This window comes from Haliaeetus leucocephalus, unplaced genomic scaffold (assembly GCF_000737465.1).
Source record: "Haliaeetus leucocephalus isolate CR32 unplaced genomic scaffold, Haliaeetus_leucocephalus-4.0 Scaffold973, whole genome shotgun sequence".
NCBI lineage: Eukaryota > Metazoa > Chordata > Aves > Accipitriformes > Accipitridae > Haliaeetus > Haliaeetus leucocephalus.
In genome coordinates, this window is record NW_010973409.1 from 71876 (window position 1) to 98929 (window position 27054).

Below are 27054 nucleotides of genomic sequence, written 5' to 3' on the forward strand. Positions count from 1 at the left end.
CCGCCCCCCTCCTGTCCGCCCCCCCCCCCCCCCCCCCCGATTCTCTCACCCATCCCACTGGGTGGGGGGGAGTGCACAAATGGCTGTGTGGTGCTTAGTTGCTGGCTGCGGTTAAACCATGACAACATCCTTCCCTCCCACACTGCAAGCAAAGCAAACTTGAATGTTTGTTTTAAAGTAGCTTTACCAGCTTATGTTGTGTTTTAAGTCTGGTTTTTTTTTTATTTTAGTGTTTTGGCAGACAGAATCCTGTCTTGTAGTAGCAGCCTGCACAGATAAATCCGTTCTTTTAGTCTGTGTTCCACATTAGTCATTCATTTACTGAATAAAGCATCTCCTTGACAGGAATCCCCTCCTATATTTTTCTGTTTCTCACTTGCCCACTTTTCCAAAGTGTAAAATAGAGTGTTTCTTTTTTTCTGAGGATTTTTTTAAAACAAAACCCAAACCCATCCTCACCATGGATTTTCTGAAGTTCATTTGAATGTGCAAATGCTGCTTATTTTGCCTCCCATGGCAGCAAAGGGATTGAAGATGATTCGGGAGTTCGGGGGATTGTATTTGAACTTTGTTTTAGCAGATTCTCTGTTGCCTCCTTTTTGGAGAAAATAAATGGACAGGAAAGACAAAATCTAGATGCTTTCAATTTGGTAACAAATGACAACTAGGGATTCTCCTGCAGGTGAGATGGCAGGAGAGAAAAATGAACAGAGTCCTCCTCTTTCTTGCTTAACCTTCCCTGCCAAATGCTTGTGGTCAGGGAAGAGTAAGGAAAGAAGACAGGGGAGAACACATTGTTTGTTACTGGTGTAATTTCCTGAATTTGACATGGTCAGCCAGGTCTCCCTTAAATACATCATTGCTAGACTTGCTTCTGTTGAGAATAACAAAAACAATTTGCTGTTCTATCTAAATGCTAATACATTATTCCATATATGTTGTTCTTTCTTTGGAAGATTACGTTATTTTCTAGTCCTGCACAGCCTTAGCAAATACCAGGTCGTCCTTCTAATCTGAAAAGCAGATGTGCAGCTGCCACTTGCTGTTGCTGGTTCAGCCTGCTGTAGGATTCAGCGGAGAGACAAAACTGTCGCATCCATCCCTGGCAGGGGAGGGAATCCAGATCTAATCTTTGCCTCTCCTTGAGGCCTACCATTGCATTGTTAAGGGGATATTTGTTAGCATGTAGTTACAGTATATCGTAAGAGGTTTTTTTATGAATAGATTTTAGCTTACAGTTGTGCCAGGAAAAACATAATTGTTTTTTTAGTCTATAAACCAATACCAGAAGACTTAAAAATAGAAGGGTTTTTATAATAGGATTGAGGTAGATGTTAGGCATATTGCATGCATCAATTATCATGCAGAAACATAGTTTGAAGGTACATCAGGTACCTAGAAAATCAGAAACAACAAAAGAAAATTATCAACCTTGCTTAACTGAAAAATCTCCAGTAAACCTCTTTGGGGAGGATTTTCCTCCCTCCAGCTGTGTGCACCTGTGAGAGGGAAACATGTTTCTCCTGAGGGCATTTGTGTGGGATACAGCCTATTGTGCCATCTGAAATAGATGGGGTTTTGTGGACTGTAGCATTGCTATAGGGAAAGGAGAGGAGGTTGTCTCTGGATGCTGTACTTTTCTTATGTGGAAGCATTCTCCTGTGCCTTGGTGGATTTGTCTGCTGCGTGTTCATCACAGAAGCTCTTTTTGGGGTATTTTCTGTAAGAGCTGTAATTTTGTGTGTGTATAGGCACTGAACTTCCAGAGGAATCAGGCTTGAGTTTTCACTCCTGGAATGACAGAACCAACACTGTGCAGATAGAAGAGATCTGGCTGATTTTACTAGTTGTGTATTTGTTACGTCCTTTCTAATTTTTGCATCATTTACTGCAGAAACAGATGCTTTGTTTTAATTAATGTAGTGCTTTGCATAGTCTTAAAGCAAATAATAAAGTAGCTGTGTAGCTGTGAATGCTTTTGTATCACTTGTGACTGCCTTTCTTAAGAATTTCTTTAGAATTATGAAGTGTATCAAAATAAGAATTGAATTTACCTTTCTGTCAGCTGCCTTTGGCTATGACTGAGAACAGAGCAAAAAGCTGGCTTAAAAACAGAACAGAGACAGCAGTTTCTTCCTATTAGTACCCAGCTCTGAAGATAAACTTTCTTTCTCATAATATGTTTAGTTTTCATATCTTTTTTTTTCTTCTTGAAGTCTTTAAAAGAACAGGAATTGAAGTAGTGATAGAAAATTTTAAGTGCCATAAAGTGGCAAAGATGGCAACTCCATTAGAGTGGATCAAGTTATTTACAGATAGCAACTTAGTCTGTGGAGAGTAAATTCCAATAAAATAATTTTATTTGATATAGGACAGAGAACAACTATGCTGTACTGTTTCGTGGTAAGAATAATTTCTACTAGTGCAGATGAGAATGTTTTGGATGTACAACTGGTAACGTGAGTGAAGTAGGAGCCATGTTGTTGTGTCCTTTCACTTAATATATAGAGATTGTATTCTGATCTTAGTTGATTTTAAGATTATTTCTGATGAATTCTCTCTTCATACTTTGCTTTTGCCTGAAAAGTAGGCTGCTATATTTGGTATATGGCAACTCCCTTGGGATAATATGAGAATGCTGACATCTCAGAGTAAGATTTGTAGATTAAAGATCACCAAAGGTTCCCTGATGGCACTTTGAAACTAGGCGTGGAATTTTTTTCAACTTGTTCAGAGAGCTGACTTTTTATTTATTTAGGTTTCTGTGGCGTATGACTAATATCTTTTACTGCATATGTCTCTTCTGCAAAGTAGTCAAGTTCCAGGCACACAGAATTTATCAAAACAATTTTTCTCATATGCAGAGGTGTTGAGGAAACAGATGTGCTTATCCTTTGGACCTTAACTCTTGGCATCCTATTGGTGTTGGCTAGGTCATAATGCATTGTTAAGATCTGTTTAAAAATTGACTGAGCTGACAAGATTTGTTGTTTTGTGAGGGTAGCATTGCCCTTGGGACAGGTGGAAAAACATGTTCGCATATTCTAACGTTTTCTATTTCTGTAAGAGAGTCTCTAAAATGTGTGGAGAAAGATGAAGTAAATAGTCTTCTTATGATGTGTTTGTACTGAAAAGGAAAACTAGTATAGTGTTTTTAAAAATATATAACTGATGGTGAAGTAAATGTTCACACTTAAAAATTTCCCCTAAAGTGAGGTATTTATTCAAGTGGGAGCTTCTTGTTGTGCTTATTTACAGAAATTAGATTTTTAAAAAATATACTAATTAAAAAAAAAATTGTTTACAGTGAAGGCCAAATAGATTGTGTGTGCACAGAGAAAAGAGATAGCCCAAGGAAATGATCAGATGACTTATTTTCAAAGATTGGCATAAAGAGAAGTCAGTTCAATTTTTAAATTTTTTTTTAAATAGGAAAATAGCAGCAATAATCCAATATTCAGCTATTTGACAGGGAGAAACAGAAAAATAGTTTGAGATTTGTTACTGCAAAGTAACGAAGAGCGAGAAGCATAGGCACGCACCATAAAACTCTTTGTGGCTATTCTAAAATGAAACAAGTTTATTTTAACTTCTTGCCTTTTTTTTTTTCCTTTGAAATCGGTACGAATTAACATCAAAAACAGTAAAAAATTGTTGATGGTTTACAGACAAGAATTCCCTCCAAGGAATCAACATTATTATTTGATATTTTCCAATTTAGTTTTATTGTTCATGCTGACGGTATGCTTCCTTCCTCCCATGCAGCAAGAGTTCATTTTGGATCTGCCAAAACAATCTTTAGATTATCCTCTGAATCAGCTTGTTTTGAGGGATCTGGGGTTATCCTTTGTTCCTAGCAGCAAGTTGCTCAAGATACTATGACTACAGTCACCGTGCTCTTCATTACTTGCCATGTATACCAACATTGTGTGTTGATTTATCTACATCTTTGGAATGGGGACAGATGTTAGCTTCCTGATGTGTAGGATCAATGTGTAGAGCCAATCCAAGAAAATGACCCTTTGTTTGATACTTGCATTTTCTCTCACATGGTTCACATAACTTGACCAGGTCTTATAACATCTACTGGCATAGTCCTCAAAGTCATTGAAACCCAAAAAGCTTTGCAGTATGTGGCCTGACAGCAGAGCCACAGAGATGCTCTTCCTTTGGCAATAAGGAATTTGAGTCACTGTGTGAAACAAACATTTAAAAAAAAAGGCTGGATTTTTTTTGCTGTTGGTAACTCAGTTCTCTGAAAATCATTTTATGCTTAACTATTTGCTTATGCTTTCTTCAGCAAAAGATGGTGCCACAAAATCATGCTAACCAAGTAGACCTGAAGTTTTGTCATGTCATCATAACTTAGTGCCATTTTAGATAAGAGGAATGTTCTCTAATTGTTTTATCTTTAGAATTTGGTAAGAGGTCAGCTATAGGATTTGTGGCCCATTTTTTAATAATATAAGTATTAATACAATAGTACACAGCATTACCTCACCAGATCAGACCATTTACTTTAATTAGGATGCAACCTCTGGTAACCCCTGGTGATATGGAGAAGGTAAATTGCATGTTCTTTAATGTACTTTGTGTTGATTTGGGTCATCTTAAAAAGTTGTCAGTGATGAGAGAAGCAGATTCTCCCTGTAGCACTAATTGTATTTTCATGTACAAATTATGGTAATGACTGAAGAGCTGCAATTTTCTTATCCATATCTCTGCATTTTATAGCAGCATGTAATTAATAGCTGAAATTTAAGCCCTATGCTGAGGGCTGCTGATTTGAATGTTGATACTATGTTTTAGAGCAGTAAGGGAGGAATAACTGTGCAGTCACCTTAGCTGATTGTTCTTTCTGTCTTGGCATCCTTAAATACTGGCCCATCCTGGAAATCAGGTGTCCCCAGAAATAAGGGTTGTTCTGATGTCTAATTCTGTTTCATTCATATTTAATGTGTATCTTTCTAATGAGACCTCTTCTAAACTGTGGTCTTGGGACCAGTAAAGCATTTTAGCACTTAATCTAGAAAGAGCTTTTAATAGTGCAGACAGAAATAAAATAACAGCTGCTAGGCTTAAAACTCTGATTTCAGGCAGAAGAAATGAAGGGTTTACGTGGATAACTTCATAACTATGAAAACAGTGGATAGAGAGTACTTGCTTAATTACCAAGGTGTGCCAGGTTGTATAATCTTTATGTAGAATTCTATCTGGTGGTAGGAGTAATGTTTTAAAATGTTTCTTTGTTGACTTTAAAAAAAAAATGCTTATCAGTGATAAATCGGCACAGGAGATGCTAGAGTATTTTTGTTACTAAAGTAAAACTGTGCATGGAAGCAGAGAAGAGATAGCAGTTCATTTATATTAGTAGAATGATGAGATGAATGGAAGAAATATGTAATCTGTCTCGTGTAAGTTGACACTCATTTCTGCTTCAGAAGGTATCCTGGGATGGCCTGGGCCCAAGTCGCACTCCACAGAGCAACTGAAAAATGGTGCCCTCAGCTCCTTATCATCTGCTAGTGCCAACATTACATGGGCAATAGTACCATCTGCAGCCCAGGATGGACAGGCATTACAACCAAATACAGAGGTGAGCATGGTAGGTCTCTATAGGTGCTTTCTGTTGTATCTGAGACTTGACATTGGTTAGATGCAAACTATGTATGATGGTGGATGCTTTTATTAATTATTTATTGTACTTTTTTCTTTATGGTATCCTCTTTGAAATTAGTTGTGAAAATGCTAAGTTTCATGCGAAAGTGCACTCTAGAAAAATATGTTGATGACATTGCTGTGTGCTTTTGCTTCTCTGAGGTACTTTGGACAGCGGACTATGGCAAGCGTACAGTCTCTTGTAAAAACAATTAACAGACTGTCAGTACACATTTCTATCTTCTGGTGACAGAAAAAGCTGTTTGTTTTTTTTATGCTGGTTTGAGATAGACAGGAGACACTAAGACCACAACATTTGCTTGCTGCTGCTTCTTTCATGTTGCTGTTTGCTCTTGGGTGTCTCTTGAGTATAGCTGACTATTCTTTGAGTTGGAAAAATATATTGTTTTCTGACCCCTTTTCCTGTTAAGTGATTATGGGCAGAACTTGTCCGCATCATCCTGCACCAGCCTGTTGATTTGTGCTTTTGTGGCATTTACTTGGTAAAGGGCAGTTCTGAAGCATCGGCTCTTTGAGGAGGCTCACAGCTGCGTATCAGGCATCCCATGCACTGAAAGTCTCTCACCATGCCAAACATCTCCAGCTTCTACTGTCTGCTTCGGTTACCAGTGCTGCCCACCAGGAAAACACTTCACTCTGAGACCCCACAGATTGTAGGGCACCTGGAGCACATGAGACCTGGAGAACTGGGAAGAACGTTTTAAGAGAGCTGAAGAAACCCTTTTGTACTAGTGAATGCTCTTTGGCAATTGGAATGGCTTAAATTAAATTATATCACCTTTAACAAAATGTGTAATGGCTGGGGGCGTCAATAAAGCTGTTTGTTTTTCTGGTTCTTTCGTAGTATCTTGAATTGAGTATGGTTTAAAAAATCCAAGGATAAACCGGATTTTTTTTTCTTTAATGTTACATGTTACTTTGGTCCTCTTCCAGATCTGTCCTTAGAAAGTAATTTCAAATTCAGTTACTTCTAGTGTCCATTAATCACAATGTTTAAATTACTTGTAATTGCTTTTTATTAGGAAGTTGTGTAATTTCTTTTTCAGATAAGCCAACTGCAGTTCTTATAGTATGCTCTTAAGACAGGCTATTTAAGAATATTGTTTTGGGAGTTACTAATTTACTCACTGATACACTGCAATTTGTTTCATTAAGTTTTTTTAGATGTTTTTATTCCTGACCACCTGGTAAAGCCAAATAGGATGTGGAAGCATGGGCTTTGCAGCAAGAACATAAAGAGCAGCAGCTGATTGAACTCTTCTCAGGGTATCATTTTGCAGTTGAGTTGAGCCATTTATGACTTGTTCTAAATGACAATTTTTTAAAAAGTCCAGTTTCCTCCCCTTCACTTGCTGATGAGAGTTACTGAGTTGTGTGTGTGGCTTGAGGTACTGCTTTGCATGTGGAACTCATGATGTATTGAGAAGGGAGTACCCTTGAAGAGATGGATATAAATGGGGGAGCATAGCACTGTTTGCAGTACAGAATCCTCAGTGCTTTGTGGGCAGTCTTCCTGAAATCAGCAGCCTGCATTTGAAGGCCCTGGGGCACTAGCCCTTAAAAAAGAAGAAAAAAGGGAGGGGAAAAAAAGAGAATAAATTAGATTTTTAAGTTATAAAAAGGTCAGCTGAAGATGGTGTTTTTGGCAGAAGCAGTAAGTGGAAGTTTGTGGATTGGTGGAGCAACAAGAAGCAGCTGGACTCATGCTTGTAATTTTTGTTATGTGTCACGTCCCAGTTTCTCAGAACGACAACTCAGGTTTGTTGATTCCCAGGTCAGGATTAAGGTGAAACAACATCAGGGATCCTTTAGCTCACAAAACTCAAGCTTTTATTTGCTCACAACAAGAATGGGCATGCTTGCAAGAAGAATTGGCATGAAACTATATCAGTAAACTGTGTAACGTGCTAACCATATGTCACCAAACATATACTACAGGCCTTGCTTATTTGGGGATCAGTTCAGGGAGGACAATGAAGAGAGCCCTTCCATTAAGTCACGAGGTTCAGAGTCGACCTCCTTGCTTTCTAGACTCCTTCTCAGAGAGGAGCCTAGGGGCGGCTGGATCCACTCCTAGTCCCAGACTTGGTCAGCGGTTTATGTCTAAAGGGGTGAGGTGTAGGGATTACGGGAAAAAGAGAGAGAGGGGGAGACAGAGAGAGAAAAGAGAAAGATTTCACCGGTCCTGGGTCCAGCATTGGTCCAGTCAGTCTAAAGGTCCAGTTCTGGTGGGCTTCAGTTTGTGTCCTTTTATCATCCTTTCCCCTCCTTCGGGTGGGCACTCGAACTCATTAGGCTAATTAAGTGTCATGCCAGTTTGTGCTTTCAGAACCTTTGGGAAATGGGTCAGTGGGCTTGGGGGGTTGTCTGGGGAGTAACTTCTCCTTCCCTGCAGACAGGACCATTGTTTGATCTTTGGCCATGCATGGTGAGCTGCCCTGCTCAGCATATCAGAACAGTGTATCAGAACACAGAGCTGCGCACCCTCCGGCATGCCCTCCCTGTCCTGTTGCTGATGTCCTGTGCTGATCGGCTGCTTTTCACCTGTTGTTCCTTGCTGTGCAGGGTTCTTGGTTATGTAGAGTTCATTGTTGGGCAGAACTTGCCCCACCACAATGTTAGAGACATTTAACTCCTTCAGTCTCTCACATTATGGTAGTACAGTTTATTAAGCAGAAATTTGGTTTTGCCCCAAGAAAGTGGCCTGAATCAAGATTCATTCCTGGAAGCTCTTTCCAAACCTGCATCTTCCCTTCCACTGAGTCCTTGTGTGCTTCATGTTATCTGAGATGGATACTGTTGGCTCGCAATTTAAGGTGCTCTTTTAAATGTAGCTGATCTATTTTTCAGTTTTGATCATTGTGATCAAGATATCAGTGCCCCATTGGAAGGCCGAAGCACAACACCTGAACTGTGGAAGAGGTGAACAGTTGCATCTAACATAAGTTGGAGCTTTTGTATTTTCATATTCATCTTCAGATCAAGCAACTTGTCATGCCCTGTTACAGAGGCTACACCTCTTGGCTGCTGTGGTGAGATCTTTTTCTGGGAGAGGAGGTGAAGTTTTCCTAGAGTGCTACAGGTTCTGCCCAGCTGTCCAAGCTGAGCGAAGTGTTGAACAGGATGCTGGAGCTTCTTCTTGTTGCAACTAGTGTGACTAGAGAAAGGACGGTGAGAGAACAGGCTTTGAAGAAGAGAAAAAAATCTTTTGAGCAACATAACTGTTACCCTGCTAAGGATGCTACTTGAGCCAGGTAGTCATCCTGGAGATGATGTGTGATACGCCCCCCAAAGTTAACAAAGGTGTTTGGCTTAACACACTTTAACAATTCTGTGTGCTGGATTTAAGCTTATTTTAAAATATATTCTGGCCTGTTGTGTGTTCAAGGCAGGAGCCTAGATTTGGCACTGGGTAGCCAGTTCATTTTCAAAGGTATAAAAGCACTGACTGTGCTAATTACTTAGTATGTGTAATTGTATATAAAAGCCACTGCAAATCATCACACTCCACTTCTTTTGTAGTCCAGATACATTGTCATTAGTAACTGTGGTGGCATCAGCAGAGATTGAGAAAATGCATCTAGACATCATTGTTCGACCAATTTTTGACATTGAAGACCCTGATTTCTTTTTTTATTTATCTGGTAGCTTCTTTTAGATGTAGGAGAAAAGGAGGAATCCACAAGTGTAATTCCAATGAGGCTTATTTCTCTTAATGATTTTCTTTTAAAAAACTCAAACTAGGCATTTGGATGATCCTCATTTATGAAGAAGTTGGTAGTGTATTAATGGGGTTCAGCTTTCAAAATATACCTGCCAAAAGAAGTGAGCCTTGCTTTTACAGAAGTTATGAGAAGAGAGTGCTGGTTCCTCTATCAGTGCTATCAAAATTAACTCCAATTTCTTCTTTGACTGGGCCTAGATTTTTATTTTTAAAAAGTCTGTACTTTTTATGATATAACCTCTATCTCTTAGTCAGAAGCTATAGGAATGGGTGAGAGCTTTTTGGCTAACAGTCAGCGTAATATAGTAGATGTACCAACCAAACAAATTGTGAATTGACCTGTAGTCTGGAATAGAAAAAGCCATTAAATTATTACCCTTGAGGAACAACTGACTCAGCTGCTTATATTATAGAATGTTATTTATAAGGAAAAGATAATTTTAGGTATGTGGATCAGCAGTGATTTTAAAAAGATGTTAGTTATGTTGGGGTGGGGGGTGAGGGGGGTGATGGGATGTGACTGCTGAGGAGTCTTTCCCATAGAGCAGGCTGCCAGTGGCAGCAGTTTCCTGGCAACATGACCAAGCGGCTGAATGTGTTTAGTGATAGCTGTGTTAATTCTCAGCACAGCATGTAGATACTTTGCAGCAGTGCATTAAGCAACATCATTAACAAACCAATGACTTGTTCTCTGCTGTGTTTTTTATATGTTTGTGAAGAAGCATGGATCTTTATAATTCTCCTCTGCAATAACAAGGCTCATCTGATGCCATTTTCTTTGAATACTTAAGCATTCTTGAGGGATATAGTAAGTTCTGGAGTTGAGTTTTGATGTGGTAGATAACTGAATTACCCTTTCTTTTTGGTCTGTCGCACTGTCAGGGTTTCAGGAATGCAGAGTTTCTCCCCTGTGAAATAAAAAAGCAGCTAAAGATTCTTTAGATAAAACACTGTATTGGTGTTTACTTGCTTTTGTTACTTAGGGTGTTTCTTGCTTTGAAATGCAGGGATATCATTTGAGATACTGCTTAAACTAGTTCAGAAGATACAAGATTTTTTAGCAGAGATTATTATCTTGTGTATTCCTTGCTTCTTTTAGCATTTTCTTTCTTGATGTTGCTGTTTCATCTTCCCAGATGAGTTTTCTTTCAGGGTTGTGATATATGGCAGCATGAAGTTAAAGCCTGTTATCTTCACTGAAAGAAGTAACCCCTGACAGTGAAATGCCTGATCAAGCATCTTTGTCTCCCCCCCCCCATACTCTTTTTTTTTTTTTTTTGTATAAGCCTCCAAGTTTTAGTTAGTTTACTTTTTTGGATTTTTTTTGGTCTGTCCACCTGAAACATCAGGTGGAAGCAGGGATAAGGGCTGAGTGGAACATAACTATTGTCCATCTGCTGTGAGTTGATGTAAAATACTTCTGTGCATGTGACATGAACTTCGTCTGTGTCCAGTCTGCAGTAAATGTGGCCCTACTTCTTTCATTTAAGGGTTTGTAATTTTGAAATTCCTTTCAATAAATGCTGAAATTAATTAGTTTTAAAATATTGAGTCCATAGTAAATTCAGTTGTAATAAACTTGGTGCCTAACTAGAATAAAGATGTGAATCACTTCCATGTGTGAGCTACTATTCCAGTTCAAGTTATTGTCATTTTGGGTGTCAGAATTCCCCTTCTGAGCTGACAAAATATAACTGCAGGCCAAATGCCTCCCCTGGCAGCCAAATACAAATGGGAAACAGGCTGTTTTTATCTGGGACCCGAGAGGGAAGGAATAATTTTCTTTTGATCTAACAGTTTAGTTAAGAATTATTACAAAAATCATGCTGAAGTTACATCTGTGATTTAGCTCTCTTTATGTAATTTTTATGCCTTAAAATGCCATGCCAGCTGATTCTTTCCATCCTGTGGATCTAGTATCTATGCAGTCTCCTCTGCTTTCCTGTCCCTAACTTTCCCTTGCTTGTGTGCATGAGAAACTGTACACATGCTCCATATTGAAGTGTCTTTTTAATAGGATTGAAGTTTTAGCTCTGTAGGATTGAGGCTTTAGCTCTGATTATCTAACTGCTAAACCAGGTTTTAATTGTGATAGTGATTGCAAGGGCAGTCAAGTCCAGGTTATTAAAGATATTTTGGTCGCCTGGATGATCTGAACCTTGATGTTTTCAACTGTAAGAAGGAACTGCGCTATTTACAGGAGGTACTGAATTGTTTAGTTCTTAATTTCAAAAGATTATGTGTTTTTGTCCAATCTCTTCAAGCTAAAGTTCTTTTCTATCTGTAGGCTAGTATACCTCCTAGTATGATGATACTTCATCCTTTACAGAGGATGTAATAGCCTTTAGAGCTATTACAGAATGCGTTAGAGATGCTAAGAAATAATTTTAAAAGTGCTCCTGCAATTTCAGAAACTAAGCTAGGTATAACAAATAATTTCTAATTCAATATTACCTTTTCTTTATATATCTGTGTCTCAGCAGACTTGCCCAGGACTGTGGATTGTTTGCTAGTGTAAATTGTACCTAGTGTTTCCTAGTTCCTTTTTGTACTTGACATAAACCTGTGTAATTGATGTTGGGAGATCAGCTTAGTCATGAACATACAGTGCTAGTCACAAGTGCAGTAATGGAGAGAGAACAGATCAGGGTGGGAAAGTAACATTTGCAGTATTACAGAGAGTCCCTTTTCACTGTTTAGTACAGACATTACAGGATTTCTGAATGTGCTCTGCTTTTTGCCTTCTGCTTGATTAAGTACTTTTTGGGCCGAAGAGCACAGTAAATGGCCCCTAATGACTTGGATAGATAAATTAATCTCTAGACAAAGATGGTACCAGTTAATCCATTCGCTAGCAGACTATCTAAAAAATGAAATCTGAGATAATCAATTGAAGGTATATTTAAGGATAATCAAGGGAAAGTACATTTAAGGATTAAATGTACAATTACACTAAAAGTAGAATTAAATGACCCTAAGCCTGGTGCAGCAGCACTGACAATGACTAAGATAGTCTAGCTAATTTTGATTTTATTTTTCTGCTAGCTTTCTGGAATAGTTACTGTGTCAGCAAACAATCTCTGGTAAAACTGTTTATGCAAATAATTAATAAAAATTGAGCTCCAGTCAAAGCCATTGCATTGTGTTGAGTCACTCCCACCTCCAAAATGCATGTATTTGAGCTGCTATCTATATAATATATTTGAGAGTAATATTCTACTTAAAATAAAAATATGAAGCTTTCATACAAAATTTGCATCTGATTTGAATAAACATGAGCCTCCGATTCATGTGGTATTCCATAATTACTAGTGATATTCAGTGAAAACTAATCATTGGAATGTAAAGAACTCAGGTTCCCTTGTAGTAAGGCTTAAAAATTGAGTTAAAATGGATCAATTGCTTACTCTGTTCATTATAAAACCTGTGCCCTCTGCAAAATGAACTCTGAAGCCAATGTTAATATTAATTCAGGATTGTGTGCTAATTGATGTGTTGTGCAGCTATTGATTTGCTTTGTGCTGTCAGTTTTATTTCTTAGTGTGTTTATATATGTGGATTTGGCAATGCTGCCCGTTAGTAAGCTTACCCATCTCATTAAGACTGTCAATAACTTAGCTAGACTTCAGTGAGTTGGGCTGAACTCTTCTATGATGAGTATTTGTCTCAGGTTGGAATTGCTTTATCTTGCTTAGTGAAGCATCATCCAAACTGGCTTCAGCTGTTCCATCTGGTCTTGCTAGAAAAAAATGGGGTTTTCTGCTTGTGGTGATGAATTCTAATGATTCTTTCTTGAAAAGCCCTGAATATGGAAACAACTGGGATGAAAGTATTTCATTATAAAGCTTTGTCTCAGAGGAGGAGTTGGAAGGAGAAGATGAAAGAGGCAGGACTTTTCTACATTATAGTGTAGAAAGACCGCACAGTGGTCTTCACAGTCTGAGGTGGGCCAAGCGATTCATCAGTCTGACAACAAATTTTAGAAGCTTTTGAAGTAGAGAGTTCCACTGACCTCAAGAACTTAGCTGCATAAAAGATGACAGTCTTCCAGGCTCAATGTTTCACATATGCATTGAATGTTCTCCTGGTATGGTTTATAATGATTTATTTTTCTTTTGAAAGACTTGAGCCTGTCTTTAGTTGTGGGGTTTTTTTTAGTTTTTTTTATTTTGTGTGTGTGTGGCAGCAATGAGTATGTGTATAATGGATGGGACAAGAAATTGCAGGAAGAGTCAGGATGGTTTACTAAGCATGTTCCCTTGAGGAAAGATTGTTAATACTGCTTGTATTAACATGTCTTTACCATTTTTCTCCTCTTATAAATATGCTGGCATGTGCTATTGCATATAAGAAATAGCACTGCGAGAACTGGATTTACATATAGATTAGTATTGCAAGACCAGATGATTGTAAAGGTTAAATTTGTAGTTGTCCATCTTTTTGTTCCCTCTTTCTGCATGTGAATGGTATGATTATTGACTAACATGGTAGCATTTTTCTGACATAAATTTGCTTCGCAAGCATACAAAGTGACATAAAAGAGAACAGAATTACAGCTGGCTGAATGACTTCAGTTCTGTTACTTCCTAACTTTAGTTACTGGGCTTTGCAAGCAGAATCATCATGGAATCAGAGAGTACTCCAGGTTGGAAGGGACCTTCGGAGGTCCTGCAGCTTAACACTCTGCTCAAAGCAGAGCTAATCAGGTCAGCTTGCTCAGTCATGTGCAGTCAAGTCTTGAACACCTCTAATAGCGGAGGTCCCACAACCTCTTTGCACAAACTGTTGCAGTTTCTCTAGGGATTTTATCAACAGGAGCAAAGGTTCGTTAGAGTACGATGCCTTTCCTTACCAGTGTGCTGTACTGTCTGGTGGGCAACTAAAATCACCTGCTGGGTCCCTTACCAAAAAGTGTGTGTCTTTCCCTTCTTTGTGGGAGTATGGGGCAAGTTGCTCCTAGTTCTTCAAGTTTCTCCCCAAGGATGTCATTCTAGAGAGGGTCTCTTTTAATACAGGGGGATAGAGTATAGCCTTCTGCCATGCTTTCCTCCATGTTAGTCTCCCTCATGAACTTGTAGCTCAGTGCAGTCTTTTGTCTTAGCTCCCCAAAAGTTACAAGCATATGACTTTCAGACCCCTCACAATCTCTGAAGTCCTGCCTGGCCAGTGATGGGAATCTGTCCTGCTGCACTGTGTGGTTTGTGAGCTTGTAAATTCTGAGTAACTTATTTTGGATAGTGTCAGGTGCTGTATTTATAGCCATTTTCCTTCTAAAAAATTTGATTCTCAAACCAAAACTGAGTATCTTTCAGGAAATTGTTCTTCACTAGTATCTGTATTGCATTAGGAATAGGTTTTGTTAAAATTGTTTATGATGTGATACTGTATTTCTTGTGATTTTAGGTTAGCATAAAATTTACTGTTGTGATTTATGCTAGCCTTCAAGGTTTTTTGCTTCAATTTAGGACAAGTCCATGGGGCTTTTCTCTAGCATTTTTTTGTAGTCTCATGTTGCTGTTCCTTTCTGATGATACCAGTGATGAAAAATATTTATTCCCAGTTCTTACTGAATTTATGCAATACTGCAAAGTCCTCTTGTGTTTTAGGATTCAGATTAAACAGTGCTGTACTTCAGTAGCCCTCATTTCATGAAAGATGCTCACAAGATGTGTGGACTGGTGCTGATACTTAATCTTTTCCTGTGGAGTCTGTGCTTGGGAATTAGCTGCTTTTCAGTTGATTTTCAGAACTGGCTACCTTAGGTTTGTGAAAATGAAAATTTGCAAGAGGAATTGTTTTAAGAAGATATGAACATGTAGGGAAAAAGTGGTTCAACAAACATTATTTGGTGTGTAACAGGATTACAATGCTGTAGGTAACCCAAATGAAGATCTCTGTTTAAAAGGTTATTAAGTGACTGATTGATTCTTTATTCTTAAACATAATCATTTTAATGATTAGTTTCTAATATTTTTTCTGAAGGCTTACACAGTCTATACTGCAACATAAACATAGATGGCCTTTGTTTCATGTTACATGCATTTTTTTTCTATTTTTTAAACAACAAATCAACCCTTTTACTTCTTAAATCTCTTGTTATCTGGTCCTCGTCACTGCTGTGTTGTTATTTTTACCCCTAAATATGGTCACAGGTCAGAGTTTCCAAGCACATCTGCAGCGTAGGAAAAGGAAGCTTTCTGAGCTTGTTCTTTAAGAATGAAGAGACTTACGTTCCCATAGATACTACTGCAAAACAAAAAAAACATTAGTAAAGCTCTCAAAATAGTGAATATCCAGATAATGTACCTGCCTCCAGATGCCTGGCAGATTGGTTTTGTTGGGAAGGAAAAAGATTGCAGACCTATTTGTCACCTAAGATACAGGTTTTGTGATTATTTTCTTTGCTTGCATCATCTGTATGTCAGCCTGTCTATCTTTATGAAGTATTAGTATCAAGGTGCATTTCTACTTTGCTTGCTTGCTTCACAGTGAAGTAAGAATCTCCTAAAGAGAGCTAGGTATTACTTGGTTCAGTAGATGACTCTGCTATTACATGTTGTATCCAATTAATCTTGTGTGATAGACAGATTGCTTACATTGCCATGCTTTGATCCTTGCACTTGTACTTAGCTGGACAGATTTTCTGAACATCCAGTGTGTTCAGCATATTCAATTAAAAAAACCCAAACAACAAAACACAAAATATATATAAATTATCCATACACAAAAAAAAGGAGATGTTTTAATCATTGATAGTCATAGTTTGAAGATTTTTATTTTCTCTGGAGACCTGAATGACCAAACACAAATAACAGATTTGGTAAGAAATTAATTTCTGGGCACTTTGTAGACATTCTTTCCTGATGCAAGCTTCTTCTACCAAGTATTCTATGGTTTTGACCTATCAATGATGAATAGTGTATCCAGGATTACATAAAAGCTTTGACCCCCCACTCTCTCACACCCCAAACCCAGATGCAGTAGTTACTTATCTATCCAGATAGATATGCCTGGATTATTTTTCTTGGTATACATAGTTTACAGTAGTAGAAAATCTGCCTGTTATGCCATTTTTCCCTCATCCAGTTGTATGAAAAAGCTAACTGTCTTGCCGATTGGATCTGTATGTAGATTACAGTAGCAAAGCAGAAAGGAAGTGGTATTTTTGCTTGCCATAGAGTTGTTGTAAGTTAGTATGCTCACTTTTTAATTGTAAAATCCTTCTTATTTGATTGTCATCCTCTGTTACTTGCTTTGATATTTTAAAAGTTAACTTTAATTTTCGTTCATCATTGTTATATCTAAGCTGTAACGATTGAATGCTAGGAAAACTGTGACTAGGGGTGTGTGTGGTTTGGGGTTTTGGGGGGTGGGGTGGGTTCCCCCTTGAGGTGGTAGACGTTTTGCATATTAATACTATGGCAAAAATTTTCCCAGCAATTAAAGCAAAAGCTACTGACAAAGGCAGTAGAGGAGACAGCTCCTATGAAATATTCAGAGTAAAGGAACAAAATCAGCTGAGCTGAGCCACATGTTTTGCTACCTTTAAGAGACCTTTTTCAGGGTGAGATTGAGATGTATGGGCTGTAATAAGTTTGCTTTATACATTCTCCATTTAAGCTCTGCTTTGGATCTGAGCTCACTAAGTCTTAAAAAAAAATCGACCCTTGAACACTGGGGAGCCTTAAGTCTCTTTGAAAGTCACTGGAACTTCGGTATCCAGGTGCCTACATTACAGTGGGTGTATGGGATGTTGGTGTGTTTGAGGTTTTATCTTTGATCTACTCTTTCTTTGCAGTGATCAGTCACAGGGCTACTGGGACCAAAGCATAAATAAGACTACAGTAAGATGGAGGCCAGGGCTCAAGCAATGACCCGAGTTCACTCTACCACTGCTTTTCAAACCCTCCTTTTTCCCTTCCTCTGCTTACATTGTGTAATGGTGTGGTGGTAAATGTTGAGAAAAGTATGTTCCATTTTGTTTTATTTGAACTGTTCTTGAAGAGTTGTAAAGCTATATAAAGCTATATAAATCCAATGGGAGCTTGTTGGATTTAAAAAAACCTGTTGCTACTTTATAGATAAGCTTAAAGTTGCTAATCTGTAAATAACTATGAATTTGGAAGTTAGAGAAGTGCATGGATGATGATGATTTCAGTCTTTACAGTGAGACTGAAGTAAATGTGTTTGAATTTTTGTTTGTTTTGTTTCAAAATTTAGGTTGAAGTAAACTGAATTTTTCTATTTAATTTCTACTATATTCATTTCAATTTTCTGTATGGGATTACGTCTCCTTTCACAGTTGTGTTGCGTTTGTATGGCAAGGTTTTGGTTGTGGGGAGACTATAGGGGTGGCTTCTGTGAGAAGCTGCTGGAAGCTTCCCCTGTGTCCGATAGAGCCAATGCCAGCCGGCTCCAAGATGGACTCGCTGCTGGCCAAGGCCAAGCCCATCAGTGTTGGTGGTAGCACCTCTGGGATATCATATATAAGAAAGGGGAGAAGAAACCCTGCACAATTGCAGCTGGGGAGAGGAGTGAGAATATGTGAGAGAAGCAACTCTACAACACCCAGGTCAGTGAAGAAGGAGGGGGAGGAGATGCTCCAGGTGCCAGAGCAGAGATTCCCCTGCAGCCCGTGGTGAAGACCATGGTGAGTCAGGCTGTCCCCCTGCAGCACGTGGAGGTCCACGGTGGAGCAGATATCCACCTGCAGCCCGTGGAGGACCCCACGCTGGAGCAGGTGGGTGCCTGCAGGAGGCTGTGACCCTGTGGGAAGCCCATGCTGGAGCAGGCTCCTGGCAGGACCTGTGGCCCCGTGGAGAGAGGAGCCCACGCTGGAGCAGGTTTTCTGGCAGGACTCGTGACCCTGCGGGAGACCCACCCTGGAGCAGTCTGTGCCTGAAGGACTGCAGCCTGTGGAAGGAGCCACGCTGGCACAGTTTGTGAAGAACTGCAGCCTGTGGGAAGGATTCACGTTGGAGAAGTTTGTGGAGGACTGTCTCCCATGGGAGGGACCCCACGCTGGAGCAGGGGAAGAGTGAGGAGTCCTGCCCCTCAGGAGGAAGGAGCAGCAGAGACAACGTGTGATGAACTGGCCCCAACCCCCATTCCCCGTCCCCTGGGCAGCTGGAGGGGAGGAGGTGGAGAATTTGAGATTAAAGTTAAGCCTGGGAAGAAGGGAGGGGTGGGAGGAAGGTGTTTTTAAGGTTTGGTTTTCTTTCTCATTATCCTACTCTGATTTGATTGGTAATAAATGAAACCAATTTCCCTGAGTTGAGTCTGTTTTGTCCGTGACGGTAAGAGTGATCTCTTCCTGTCCTTATCTTGACCCATGAGCCTTTTGTTGTATTTCTTCTCCCCCTGCCTGGTTGAGGAGGGGCAGTGACAGAGCAGCTTTCGTGGGCACCTGGCATTCAGCCAGGGTCAACCTACCACAAAAGCATGCTAATATGCTAGTCTGTATATAAAATAGTTTAATAAGTACAACTTACTTGACAAGCTACATTTGAGATTCAAATCACTGCGAATAAGGAATGGGTGCAGTAAGCTTGCATGTTTTTCTATCAGGTGCATGCCACAACTGGTAGTAAATGCAATTAAATATTTTGAAAGTGTACATGCTGGAAGAAGAGAAGACGCATGCAAGTTAGTGCAGTTCTGTTGATTCTGATACAGTGACAAGTCCTGCAAGAAGCTAACAGCTCATTATATATTACTACTTTTGGGGTATTCTTACTGTATCTACTTTAGAAAGGGAATTCTAACTTTGGTATTGAGACTGGTGAAAATCTTATGGGGCCAGTTTGTCACATTACTGTAAATGTGCTAAAGCTCTCTGACCTTACGGAGTTATATTTATTCTTACACCCACAGAAAACCTGTTTGCAAGCTCTCAAGTTACCCAAGTGCAAGTGTAAGTGATTGTCATGGTTTAACCCCAACCGGCAACTAAGCACCACCCAGCTGCTCGCTCACTCTTCCCCCCCAGTGGGTTGGGGAGAGAATTGGAAAAAAAAAAAGCATAACTCCTGGGTTGAGATAAGAACAGGTTTTAATAACTAAAATAAAATATAATGATAATAATTGTAGTGACAAGTAATATAATAAAAAGAGAAATAAAACCCAAGAAAGACAAGTGATACACAGTGCAATTGCTCACCACCTGCTGACCGATGCCCGAGCAGTGACCCGTGCTTCCTGGCCAACTCCCCCCAGTTTACATACTGAGCATGACGTTCTATGGTATGGAATATCCCTTTGGCTAGTTAAGGTCAGCTGTCCTGGCTATGTTCCCTCCCACCTTCTTGTGCACCTGCTCACTTGCAGAGCATGGGAAACTGAAAAATCCTTGATTTAGGGTAAGCACTACTTAGCAACAACTAAAACATCAGTTTTAACCAACACGATAGCCCTCTACAATGAAGTGACTAGCTTGATGCCCCTGGGGAGAGCAGTGGATGATGTTTGCTTTGACCTTGGTAAGGTTTTTACCCTGTCTTCTGTAACATCCTTGTAGACAAGCTGACAGGGTATGGATTAGATAAGTGGGCTGTGAGGTGGATTAAAAACTGTCTGAATGGCCAGGCCCAGAGGGTTGTGATCAGTGGTACAAGGTCCAGTTGGAGGCCAGTCACTAGTGGCATACCCCAGGGGTCAATACTGGGGCCAGTGCTGTTCAACATCTTCATTAATGACCTGGATGACGGGGCAGAGTGCACCCTCGGCAAGTTTGTAGATGATAAAAAAACTGGAAGGAGTGGCTGATAAGCCAGAGGGTTGTGCTGCCGTGGAGAGGGACCTCGACAGGCTGGACAGAGAGGAATCTCATCAAGTGCAACAAAGGGAAATGCAAAGTCCTGCATCTGGGGATATCTGACGGTATCTGCACCTGTACAGGCTGGAGGCCAACTGGCTGGAAAGGAGTTCCGCAGAGAAGACCTTGGGATCTTGGTGGACAACAAGCTGACCATGAGCTAGCAATGCATTCTTGTGGCAAAGGCGGCCAACAACAGCACCCTGGGCCGCATTAGGAAGAGTGTTGCTGGTGGGTGGAGGGAGGTGATCCTTCCCTTCTGCTTGGCACAGGCAAGGCCACATCTGCGGTGCTGTGTGCGGTTCTGGGCTCCCCAGTGCACGAGAGACATGGACTTACTGGAGTGAGTCTGGCACAGGTCCACAAAGATGATGAAGGTTCTGGAGCATCCTCCACATGAGGAGAGGCTGAGAGCTGGGACTGTTCAGCCTGGAGAAGAGAAGGTTCAGGGGAGCCCACCAACCTGTATAAATACCTGATGGGAGGGAGTGAAGAACAGGGAGCCAGAGTCTTCTCAATAGAGCCCAGTGACAGGACAAGAGACAATGGGCACATGAAAGTCAATCTGAACATGAGAAAACTCTTTTTTGCTGTGAAGATAGTCAAACACTGGTACAGGTTGCCCAGAGAGGTTGTGGAGCCTGCATCCTTGGAGATAATAAAAACCTAGCTGGACTGGGTCCTCGGCAACTGGTTCTAGGTGTCTCTGCTTGACCAGGGTGTGGGACAAGTTGATCTGAAGAGGTCCATTCCAACCTAAATGATACTGTGATTCTGTATATTCCTTTCTCCCCCTTCCCTCAATAAACAAGATGAGATCCATGTCATGCTTGACGGTACTGTTGCATGATATGGTTTGTGAAGTATGTTGGAAAACTAAGCTCTGACTCTTATAACTGAACTAATTATCTAAAAATTAATTTCCAGCAAAGCAGTTTGAAAAATTAACTTGTGGAAGAGGTTTTGAAGAGCAAAGGCAGTTTTGCTCTTTCACAGAAATGTAGCTTTTAACTCTGTGATTCTATCCCAGGCTTGTCGAAGTGTTGTTTTCCTGAAGACATTTTTTTAAAATGCAGAATGTTTCCTTCAGAAACAATTTCATTTCCTTACAGGTTTCATCTGTTAAAAAATAATCAGGATGTTTTCTGATGAAGGCTGCTGACTAGAACATCCGTTTCATATCTCAGCAGATGACCTCCCCAAATTAATTGATCCCAGTTCTAATGAAGTGACCTGTTTAAAATAGCTCTCTGCTGGCATGTGTTTTCATGTCTTCGGCCTTTAAACTTTGAAGTGAATGCCTTCATGGGATTTCTAGAAATGATCTGTTGTTTTCCATTCAGATTTTTCTGAAAAATCCTGGTGCTTCAGCCCAGTGTTGGAAATTCATTTTGATTAAAATTATTTTAAATATAAGCACCTTTTTGGTGCTTGTTTGTAACTAGTTCAGTATTTGATTCTTTTGATTCTCAGTGTTAGCACCGAAGCCTAGCTGTGGTGTTCATTCCCAGGCTGAGCTGCGCACAGCTCAATAGCTTTTACATTATGCTCTGACCACACAGGAATGGAGCAAATCACTGCTTTCCTAGTTCAGCTTTGCAATTATATTTTGGGGGGGGGGGGGGGGGGTAGTTTGTCTGTGTCTGATAATTCAGAAAAGCTGCCATTAAAGGATAATCACTCAATCTTTTGCATTCTGCTGAATGCTTACGCATCACTTACTACTAAACTGCATGCTATTTCTGTGGAAAGAAAAAGAATTAAAAACCTAAAAAACAGTAGCTTTCTATTTTGTAGCTGTATGTCCACACACCCTGTGTTGTGCTTACGTGGTTGTTTTTTTTAAAGAAAATATGAGTTAGTTAAAAGAGAAGTGTCTGTTTTCTGTGCTCTCAAAAAGCAATTCAGTAATTACCTAGAACAACTAATGAGAAGAGAGGGAAATACAGAAAGGATATTGCTTACTGAAGATTACTGCTGTTCAGTTGCTGTGACATAAATTGTAAACTGCTACTTAAGTTCTTATTTTCTTGGAAAGAGAAAAGGTGCAGACAACTGATGCCATTCTACATGCACTGAAGGTCACTAGTATGTTGATAACTCTGATAGTAGAGTTGTGGGATTTTTGGTACTCTTGCACATGTTCTTAAAATAGGGGATAGTTAAGATAATTAAAATTACAGTCCTTATTGCAGAATGGTCATTAAACACGCGTGATCCTAATGTTACATTGTACTTACCCTCCCTGATGAGCAAAAAGACTTTCATTTAAAGCAATGCAAACGCTACTTTCCTGAGCACCTAAACTGTTTATAGGGTTGCTTGCCCCCACTGTGCATGTTTTGTTGAGTAGCAACGAGAGGCAGTTGCTATTTTGTTTGTAATACTTTAAAGGCATGGAAAACTAATACCTATTTTAGCAGGTGAGAAAGAAGGATTTCTGTCCCTGGCTGAATGTGCGGTCTTCAGGAGGAAAAGAAAATTCTTAATATATGATTTAGTCTGCAAACTTGTCAATGTGGAATTTGTTTATTTTCTGATGCTGTTAACAGCTAAAGGGTATGCAGCTGTTTTATGTTCACTTGAAAGCATGTTACCCGCTAGCATGTTCTCACTCTCTCACACTTGTGCACACTCACGCACAGTTGTGCCCCCTCCCTCCCTCCTGCCCCCCACCTGGAGAACAGCCCACCAGGATATCCTTTGGGAAGCAGCAGTACCATTCCCCAGTTGGAGCTGTGCGCAGTTAAGCTCACTGATCTCAATGCCATGTGACTAGAAACGCAAGGAGCAGATTGGCATCCGTTGCACGCTCTCCGACTTGTGGGATAGCCAGGAAAAAAAAAAAAAGAGGGGGTGGGAGTGAGGAGGGGAGGTTCCCTTGCTTTTTTTCTAGCACTGTTAATTCCTGCTGGAGCTTGTTTGCGGGCGAGCTTGGTTCATGGCAGTCACAGAACCAGCAGTGCTTATTCGGTAGCTCAGTGCTCTCAATGAGGTCAAGCTGGATCAAAGGGAAACCTTCTGTGGAAGCATCTACTGTAAGTTCTGATACTGCTTTTTCCACGCTCCCTCGAAACAAATCGTAGCCTATACAACTGAGCCAGGCTTCAGTGCTTTATGTCTCCCCGACTGATAATTTGTACGAGGTTGTCAGGTTTTATGTTAATTGAACTTGTCAGTAAGGCATCAGTTGGATAATAATGCTGTGCATTTTGGGACGAAAGGGCTTATCATTCTTTCCTTTTATTTTCTGAGGGAGTGGGAAGAAGAAAGTGTGGCTTTGTCCTTTTGAAAAGCTGCAAGCTGTTGAGGTTATAGCTCACCAGATTCTCTTTTATATAATCTACATATTCTACTTTCTAAATGAAGTAATTGTAAAGTGTCTTTCAAATGTCCTTGGATTTCACCAAATAGCTATTGTTTTGGGAATAGCTACCTAAACATTTCTTTAATTAAAAAAAAAAAAGAGGGAGAGAAAACATCTTGGAAACATCTGTAGTAACTAAATTTCAGAGACACTCTCCTCACACAAGCTGCTGTTCACCTGAGGGGTCTCTAACGTGATCATTCAAAAATATTATCTGAAACCTAATTCTGAATATCAGCTGGTTGTAATGAAACCTTTCAGTTGCAAAGACTTTCACAGTGAGATGAAAAATTTCTCATTTTATGTAACAAACTAGCTCTTTCTGCAGACGTGCTATTTAGAGTGAAGGAATGCTAACTTTTGCAGGTAGTGTTGTCTCATTTACAGCATGGAATCCTTGGAGAATAATGAAACGCTGGGCTGTAAATTTTTCAGCTACATAACCCAACTTTTTTTTTTTTAAGTACAAAAAGCTTACCTGAATACCTATTTGGAAGGCTTGCAGAGTGGTTTCAATGGATTGAACAAAATAACTACCACCTGTTTGGATTGTTGTTAGCAACCCTGAGGAGAAATAAAGTATCACAAATCATTATCCCTTTCTGCTCTAAAGTTCCTTTTGAAGGGCAATGGCATGATGCCTCTCTCTTGATCCTCAGCTTGTATGTCTGGAAACTGGGCAGTATTGGCATTGTTGTGCGGTGAAGTATCGTAGGGTTGCAAATGTCATAAAGACTCATGGCATTGCCTTACCCCTCAAAATCTAATGTCTTTGATTTTTTTTCAAAGGTGTGTACTTTAATTACAGTTGTCTTTTTATCTCCTTCAGTTAATAGTCTTGACTTTCTTAGATATATAACTTGAAAGTTGGATAGAGGAAAGGAAAAAAAAATAGTGTGAAATCAGGTCATGTAACATCTAGGTATGAAGTATGAATATTTGCTGGAGATATTTATGAAACAAACTCTTGAAGACTCATTTTCAACCGCGTACTTCTATTTAATAAATAGAAGACCTGTTGCTTTAATATGCTATGGTTTTTGTCTGGCATCACTGCAATATAAATATGAGAACATAATGTGTAAATTAGCATCTTATACCTACCAGTCTTGTTCTGAGGAGGATAGGTTCAAAATGCATTATGAACGCATTACTGGATTTTTTAAATTTTGAATTTGCGTCTTTTCTTAGTTTTAACAGAGGCTGTCTTTGGTTCCATTGAGACAGCCCCATTTTTAAACATATATAGCGGGGAAAAAACCATACTGTATCTTTTTGTCCAGATGGTGATGTTTCTTTTCATTTCAGCATTCAGCTTCTGAGTTGATCCTAGTTGAAGATGAAATGACAGATACTGAAGATAATGAAGAGGAGGATTTAGGAGTCATGGATGATCAACGTAGTGTAATTCTCCATCTCATCTCTCAGCTTAAACTTGGCATGGACCTAACCAGGGTACGGACACTGTATCTCTTTTATAATTGTTCATTATTTTTAGTTCTTCTCATCCTTCTGTGTGTGTGTATGTGGATGTGCACACATGTGACTCCTGTGAGCATGTTTTGCCCCTGTGGACAAGGAAGCTTGCCTCTGTAAAGGTGCGGTTCCAGAGAACTATGGAGTGCTGTCTCCTGCTAGGCAAGCTTTCACATGAAGTGACCACATCACATATTTTAGGGATGAGGGGATGGAGTGGGGGAAGGAAAAAAAAAGAAGAAGAACCCCCCCCCCCAAACTCTTCCTTATTTTTTTTATAAGTATGTCAAAGCAACCGTATGTTATGTATGTATCCCACATGTATGTTAAGTCAGGGTGCACTGAGTGTTTGAGGAACAATAACGTCAATTGTATAGATGAAGGAGGTATGTACTCAAGTTACTGCTTTGTGGATTGGATTCTATTTAATTACTTGGCAGCTTAAAAACCCCATGAAGGTAAAGAAATTAGTGTGTCACTGTTCTTGTCTGTGCTAAGCAGCTCACCACTTTAACCTTCTGTGCATCCTTCCGGTCTTGGTACCATTATTGTTATGAGCTTATCTATACTGTTATGATCAGGGAAGTTATGGTGTCTGAGAGATTTCCCGTAAGTCCTTAGAGTTTTGGAAGTGAGGTAGATGTTCTGGAAGCATGGAATGCCTCTTTTTGAATAGTCCTACATTCCAGTGAAACCTTCTCATGGGGCTTAATAAATAATCAAATGGATTTTTGTAGAGATACAGAATACCCTTTCCTTCTGGAAAGGTTTTCTACTTAAAAAAACCCAAATAAAATCCCTATAACCCACTTTCCACAACTAAGAAGGGCTCATTCTGACACACCCTCCACAAATAAAAAGTTTGGAATGACCAGAGAATTTCCGTTGTGCATGAAGTAGCTTCGCAGGAGAGTCTTCTCATGGGCATTTTGATATTCTGAAGAGTTCATCTGCTTTCCTTTTGATCTTACATATTAATAAAAATCTTTTTAGTATCGCTTTCTTACAAGGCTTTCTCAATATAGTCTTTTCTGCTTCCTCTGGACCAATTGACAGTATTTAAAAATACTTATATTTTTAAGACTGAGCAATCCTGTGATCTGTTGCTAAGTATAGCTATTGAATAGCTTCACAGAAGTTAATATTCTGTTCTAAATAGATCAAAAGTTTCATAATTTCATTTGTGAATAATTTATACCTGTCACTTCTTAGTATGTCTGGGGTTATGTACAGTTCATTTTTTATTTTGTTTTTCTTATATTCCTCAATTTTTTGTAGCTCTTCCTCTTTTCTGTGTTGGTTTGCTAAGGCTGCCTGAGTCCATAATGTTTAAACTAGACTAAGATCTTATCTGTTGTGTCTTCAAAACATTTTGTCTTTGATAATGAACAAGATTTTTCTTCCCGGATTTCCAGTGTCATCTTTTTGTCATGGCAGCGGAAGCAAAACCCCAAAGAAACACAATTAATGTAAATAAGAGAAAATCCTGTAAATAAGAGAAGTGTAGACACTTATAAGAAAAGTAGAAAGGTAAATATCTATGATAACCTCTTTCTTACACAGTGTCTTAGAGCACAGTTTTTGAGGATAGCGATGAATATTATCAGATCTATAGTATGGCAAAATATTAGCATGCATGAATGTGTGTATATAATATCCACAGTCTCAAAAGAGGAACAGACATATGGCAGATTTAGATCTCTCTCTAGTCTGTGTGATGCACGAATACACATATGATGAGTATTAATGAGACATGCCACATGTGCGCATCACTTTTCTGACCATTTTGAGGATTTAAAAAAAAAAAATTACAAGACAGCTGGCTGCTTTTTTTATTAACTTTGCTTACTGACATGAGGCCCTTAGGGCCACAGATGTGTGACAATAAAGCTTGGTTTGTTGGCTGCACCTCTTCTCATTTTTCATTATTCCTCTGAAAGTCAGATTTCAGGTAGCCTTGATGCTAGTCAGCTTCTGCTGGAAGTGGTTGTGGCA

General features: G+C 39.5%; 1 protein-coding gene across 1 annotated transcript in view; it reads left to right on the plus strand.

The window, feature by feature from the left end:
* The window catches only part of OSBPL10 (oxysterol binding protein-like 10), a gene marked incomplete at its 5' end in the record, with an annotated part of 87082 nt that overhangs the window by 41212 nt on the left and 18816 nt on the right, over positions 1–27054 (plus strand). Inside the window, 2 exons of the mRNA XM_010584375.1 lie at positions 5442–5596; positions 24892–25038. Of these exons, the coding sequence (XP_010582677.1) occupies positions 5442–5596; positions 24892–25038 (302 nt within the window). The remainder of the gene's footprint in view (positions 1–5441; positions 5597–24891; positions 25039–27054) is intronic.